General features: G+C 37.8%; 1 protein-coding gene across 3 annotated transcripts; it reads right to left on the bottom strand.

Annotated features, from left to right (window-relative positions):
• Positions 1-1,395: 1,395 nt before the first annotated feature.
• On the bottom strand, positions 1,396-6,325 carry LOC149186266 (F-box protein At5g50450-like). Of its 3 annotated transcripts, XM_089410949.1 has the most exons (5): positions 5,743-6,325; positions 4,870-5,375; positions 4,476-4,721; positions 3,575-3,737; positions 1,396-2,759 (listed from the first exon to the last, which is right to left on the bottom strand). In XM_089410949.1, the coding sequence occupies exons 3-5, from the start codon at positions 4,712-4,714 to the stop codon at positions 1,920-1,922; spliced, it is 1,242 nt and encodes a 413-aa protein (XP_089267075.1). In that variant the 5' UTR covers positions 4,715-4,721; positions 4,870-5,375; positions 5,743-6,325; the 3' UTR covers positions 1,396-1,919. The 3 variants fall into 3 exon arrangements, with proteins under 3 accessions (XP_089267075.1, XP_089267074.1, XP_089267073.1); XM_089410948.1 differs by having other exon boundaries at positions 4,476-5,379; XM_089410947.1 differs by having other exon boundaries at positions 4,476-5,375.
• Between the last annotated feature and the right edge of the window lie 450 nt (positions 6,326-6,775).

Here is a 6,775-nt window from a genome sequence, read left to right as displayed (position 1 = left end):
TGAGATTTTTAAAAAACAATGTTGTCTAACTTTTCTACATTTTGGGCAAAAACTTAAACTATACACTTAAAAACAATGTTATAACAAATCTTTAATTTTTAACCGGTTACAACAAATCGTTGATTTTTAACGAAACAAAAAACAAACAAATCGTTGATTTTTAACAAAACAAAAAGCGAAAAAAAGAAGAGGAAGATGTTATCTTATCTCCATCATGTACAACACTGAGCAATGATGATTTCATTCTCTCTACTATGTGTTTGCTACCGACTACACATGGTAACTCCCAATAATGGAGTGTTACTCTTATTAAAAACAACACTCCATACAACAATCTTTTGTTCCAAAATTTTACAATTTTAAATTAAAATCAATCAAAGCTCACAAAGTAACCAACCTTTCAAAAAGCTCAAAGACAAAAGCCCTGCCATAACTCTCGATGGCTTTGAAAACTATGTTTTGTTGTATCAATAACAAAGATACTTTCTCTTGTAGAGAAAAGGTGGCAACATTTTCTCAACCTCGAATTTTTTATCTCATGCACTACTCTACCATCTCTCATCTCTCCTATAGTGTGTGAACGTTCATGCTCTCACTTGCATGACTCCAATACATGTTGGATGCGATGGTATCCATATACAACATAATGTATGAAAAAATGTAAGGGAAACTATAAAATATGTGAAAAACATAAGTGCCAATATATAGAACTAGCAGAATTTTTTGTGAAAAGACAAAACGTAAAATCAGATCTCGTTTGCAATTATTTGTTTTCACACTTCACCCCTTACTTCTCAAGGGATGCGCAGATTTGAGACGATATATTAAGTTCCCTGATTTTTCAGACAAGTTTTTCGTGGCTCTCAGGTTTTCACAGAAATTTTCAGATACGTTTTTTCATGGCTCTCTGGTTTGCACCGAAGTTTTCGGTAGTGAAAATTAAGAATTCAATTTAAAAGTGAAAACCCTGTACATGTTGTCACCCTCGTGTATTCTTGCATATAAAGTTGTCTCATGTTCCTTCCGGTTATATTCTAATATTGTTGCATGTACTGCCTTTGCCTGCATGCAAACCATATTGCAGAGCCCTCACAGCAGAAGAGAAGACACGACCACATAATACAGATAAGTGGCGGCATGTCTCTACGTTCCAGTCAGCATTATATAGCACCCACATTGCATTTGCATAATAGGTCTGATGCTTGGTACTTCGAAACGTCACATCAATACATGAAATGCTTGCACTGAGGGTACAAAAATTAACTCAATAAATTAATAAAAATATCATATAGAACTGTGGAAGGCAAACATTATTAGACAGTTCTCACAAATTAATTTAACAGCTAATGCAAGTGGTAAAATGCAACAAACATCTATGTTATATGCACAAAAGAGTATCGGACTTTATATGGTAGTGTATTATTAAAGAAACCTGGGAAACCGTAAATGCTAGATATACGAGCATTTGTGCATACAAGGTTGCAAAAATAGAATTCCATGCATGCACATATAAATGGAATACCAACGGATTCACTTGGCCTGATTTGATCGTCTATGACTGTTAGAATGGCATCAATTCAATCACGATGCCAAGCATTTTGCAGCTCCACTCGTAGGCATATAAAATCCTCGCACTTTTACAAACAGAAAGCACCACAACAGAAGACTTTGATGGCCAACAATGAAGCTAACTGTATCTCAAAATTTTCAGACCTGCAGAACAAAGAATGACGATCTGGCTCCCAAGTGCATGCATCAAGAGAAGTGTTGCTAAAGCTACCAAAGACGGTACTCTGCTCTCATATATGTTATGAAATGATACCCAGGTGCTTTTCTTGACATCAAAACATGCACCAAAAAACTAAAGTAGTTGCTACATAATCAAGTTTGTTAAAAAAGAAACGTGTTGAGGATAGCCCCTAAGAGTCATCAAAGTTATCTGCAAGGATGTGATCCTCAATATTATCTTCTTCGTCTATATCAATTTCTTCATGTTCCTCCCAATCTGCCACTGGTGCACAGTGATGTCTGTGATAGAGTTTCCAGTCCATAGCTTGACAAGCACGTGAGCAATAATTGACAGAACCACATGCAGAACACCTTCTGAATTCATGTCTTCGGGTTTCTGGTCGCCCACATTTTGAATGAGAACATAATCTTAAACCTAACTCTGGTGGATGTGCAGCAAACCAATCCACAAGAAATGCATTAGCCACATAAATATTTAAAGGCAGCGTTTTGCAGCCAAAATCACTAAGGGATGAGCAGTCATCTCTTTCAATGAGCCTTTGAACAGAGTACTGGTCACTAACAGAAGCATGGCCCCGCAACAGAGAACCACCCAACTTATTTAGCAGAGACTGACTTTGCAGTTCTAGATGGGCATAAGCTCCATTGCATATTATGCGAGACTGTCGCTTGGCATCAACAGAAACCTGCATAGATGGTTCTCTAACAACCTCAGCCTCTCTTGCATTAGCTTCTAGAAGGTATTTCCTTCCCTCTGCAACATTCTTCGTCACCCCGTAGCCATCCTGCAAGCAATGGCCAAGTTCTCGCATCGCATCTACCTGGCCAAGAGCTGCTGCTTTCGCACATAGAACTACTCCTGCTTTCAAATCTTTATCCTTTCTTGATCCTCCACTACCATTGAACTGTATAACAGCTAAAGAATGGAGAGCAGCTGGATGCGATGCAATTGCAGCCTCTGCCATCAAGGCCAGACCTGAAATCCTGTTCCTGAGGCAATAGAAGTGAATCTGCAATTAAGAAGTTCTATCAATGTACATTCTTTGAATACAACAATTAATCACAATATACTGAGACAATCTATGTATTCACATTTACGCAGTGAACCGACTTTAATGTGGCGGCTGTCAAACTCTGTCAACTCATATACATAGTCATGGGCCAGGGCTCAATGCCGCCAGGACCACAGCCCGACGGGACCTCGAAATTCAATATATGATAATCTAGACATTTTAATTAATTGAGTATGCAGAGATCCACATAAGAAAAATAAGTAAAAAACCCATACTAACAAACAGCACATTAGACACAAGAAACCTATAGCCTAGAGACTGCAGATCAGTAGTACTAAAACGGCAAAAACATGGAAAGGGGTGTTCTTGATACAAGCACACAGTGCAGCAAAAAATCAATCAATAGATAATTCAGATATCTCATAAGAGAACAAGAGAAATGAAGAAACAAAGAGCTCGAGTCTCGATAACTAAAAACCGAGTATCTATTGATGTCTTTGCGTGTACATATCAATGAAATGGGATCGTGTCAAAAACAAAATTTTCCCGACAAAATACGTTTCCTCGCATCAGAAAACAATTTTTTTTGATAGAATCCACCCATTTTTTCGGCTAAGGCAGAATCAAAACTCGTGGGATATGTCACTTGGGATTCACAGGTAAAGCCAGATACATAGTGCATTGAGAATCGAACATGGGCTAATTGTTGTAAAATCCCACAGGTCTACCAGAACCAAAAATAATGTACCTAGTAATGAATAGTGAATGTCCAAAAAACTATATTAAACATATGCATGTCTCATCAGTTCTACCATGCCAAGTGTGTAACAGGCCTCCCGATTGCCTGCGTCTGCGCATCTTTTCAAAAATCTATGAGCATCATCTGACCATTTTGAAGCTTTTACTGAAAGAGCCATCATGGAAGCATGGGCAAGCACCTGAGGAAGCGTTACAGTTGCACAGAACCTTCTGCACCTGTAAGTAACAAAACATGCCACAATTGAGATGTCTGTCTTTTTTCCATGAATTTCAAACGCAAGAGTAACGCTTTCAAAGAGGATCTTAGGCTACTTTGCATTCTATACTATAGAATAAGCATTAATGTCGAAGTAAATCCTACCACAATGATATGTGATTGTAGAAATGGGTTGTAATTACATACATTATATAGAAATTCACCATAAGCAAAAGAGAGCCCACAAGGTTTGACACTAATGTGATCAACCAAAAATTGCCCACAAAGGGGCACCAAAATTGCCATGGGCCAAAAGAGGGCCAGGAGGCATGACACCAAAATTGCAAACCATGTGAATACCACAGTACAATGAGGGAAGATACTACCACATCAACCCAAGCACCCCAAACCCGACTTTCTGATCGTAAAGCTTTTAGTATAATACTTTAGCATATATTACTTTTGACAAACCGTTTAACATGAATGAAAATCCTGTAAGCTAACTTAAAGAGGGAAAATAACTACAGAGTTTAATTGAATTTAATTGGACTGCTTCTTTACAAATTTCTGAAAAAAATGTAGTTTGAAACTGCTGATAAATGTCAAAAAAAAAAAACTAACTGAAAACAATGTAGTCTGAAACTGCTAATAAAGGTAAAAAAATCCGAATATTAGTTTCAGACACTGAGTCATTAAAAAATAATGGATAAGAATGAGCCCTACTTTCATGAAAGAATGAGGACGGCCAGACGACTTACGTAAGCATCGTGCTAACAAGATCAGCAGGAGAGTTTGCCGAAGAGCTGAGAGCTATCATAATAGATATCAAAATATCGTCATGAAGACTGTCAAAAGGACCGGAGCAGTTTCGAACTCTCCACTTTTGCTTTACAATTTTCTCTGGATTTTGCCGCATTGGCTGTTTCTGCCGTGAAGGTCTTATCGTGAATGTAATTCCGTCTGAAGGGGTCGGATAACATGCTCTCCTGGTCCGCATATTTCAACTTTGAGAGGGCACAATTACACTTTCAATATTAATTTGCTTGTAAGCGCGTGTGGGAATAAATGGATCCGACTATTCAGAACCGAATTTGAAGCTCCATAGCATAGTACTGAATGCTGTTATTACGAAATATGGCTAGGTGAAATTACCTGAAGCCAAGGCAGACTCCGATCTGAGTCTTCGCGCTGGAAAAGACGAAGAAGACAAAAGTTTCTCAACATGCACAGGTCATTTCGCAACCACTTGAACAAATCTGCACCTAGCAACCATTGAATGTACTCTGCCTTTGCCAAAAAAGGGTTTATTCGCCAAAAAGAAGGAAATCTCTTGAATTCACTAAGACAAAACCCGCCGTCCGCTCCAAACCACAGACCGAGTAAAAGCAGACAGAAGGCTCCTTAAAAGAACTCGGCCGGCAATAAAACCCTTCACATTACAGGAATATCAATGGCCATGCACCTGGCAACCATTCATTGTACTCTGTCTTTGCCAAAAAAGGGTTTATTCACCATGAGGAAGAAAACCCCGGAAGAGAAAACCCGCCGTCCACTCCAAACCACAGACCGAGTAAAAGCAGACAGAAGGCTCCTTAAAAGAACTCGGCCGTCAATAAAACCCTTCACATTACAGGTATATCAATGGCCATATCTGGGAGCTGGCTTGAAAACAAGAAAACCACAATTTTTTTCAGAAATCCTTCAAATTTAACGGAACTAAATGAAAGTCGATAAAATATTTGTAAGATATAAATTCCGCAACGATCCATATTCAAATGCAACACGCCTAGCCTTAGACGGCCGCATTTCAACAAAACCAGCAATCGCGAGAATGATAAAAAGAAAATAGAAGCATGTATTTTGCGAGTAGAAAATAAGTCAACTGCAACAAAATAAAGCATTCCAGGTAAGGCAGATTAGCAAAACTGCCAAATTTTACAAAATCTGACGCCTTGGGAATTTTCTTAATTTCAAAGAGAACGAACCGATTAAAGAAAAATTATTATAGCTTAGAAAGAAAGCCACCTTATCAATTCATCTGGAAGGAATTCTTCTTGTTATCTTCGTCCAGCGCGTGAATTTCGTAAAATTTTGGAGAGAATGACAGCTTCCAAATCCAAAATCGTAACATCCGGTAAAGGTGAAGATGGATCGCCATGACCAAGGGTTTCAATGCAGGAAATCCTTCTTCGGTGGCAGAATACCGCCAACACCTTCATCTTTGGCCGTCCGGTAAACCGGTCTGCACGAATCCGAATACCGCCAGTACCGCAAAGTAGTAAAGCGATTAAATGAATTGTCGGCTGGACAACCTAACAGCTTCCCGTTACATCTTTAACGGAGATACTGAAAACTTGTACGCCGTTAATAACCCTTCCCGATATCGTTTGCTTACGTGTAAGCCATGTACGTTAACCATACTCTGACCCCAAAGCCATGAAAGCGTACATTTGCCAGAGTAGTATGAACAACGAATACTGAACAGCGAACATTTGGCGCTTTTTTTGGGTGCACTCGGCGATTCTTTACTCGAGGTCAAACTAGAATTTTTGGGAGAGGGATCCAGCGAGCACGATTTCCTTTTCATGGAGTCCGAACCCAGCGATCAAATTATGAGTTGCAGGGAATAGACAGCAAATTAACAAGGGAGCAAACTTATCGTGTATAATAAGAATCTGAATTTGAAGATATGGTTTCGTTTAATTAAGTAAAATATATTATAAAATTGTGTTATAAAGAACTTTGTTTATGTATTCTAAGATACAAATTTGTTTAAAAAATAATATCGATTAAAATATACTGACCAGTATCAGTGGGACGAGAGGCTGTACTGTCAACTGACTCCATTAAAACAAAATAAAATAAAAATAACCTTGTGCTAAATTATAAAATTTATGTTATTGTTTTTTTATTCATTTTAATAAAAATAACTTTGTGCTAAATTTATGTTATTGTTTTTTTATTATTTTTGTTAAATAGTTAAAGTAAATTTGAAATAGAAATAAAAATAAAAATAATTATATGTTAAAATAAAATTTTACATTATTAGGGTTTTGAG

Source organism: Pinus tabuliformis, chromosome 3_1 (assembly GCF_031772625.1).
Source record: "Pinus tabuliformis cultivar Carrire ecotype Pingquan chromosome 3_1, CPIR1, whole genome shotgun sequence".
Taxonomy (NCBI): domain Eukaryota; kingdom Viridiplantae; phylum Streptophyta; class Pinopsida; order Pinales; family Pinaceae; genus Pinus; species Pinus tabuliformis.
This window is presented reverse-complemented; position numbering and strand designations above follow the sequence as displayed.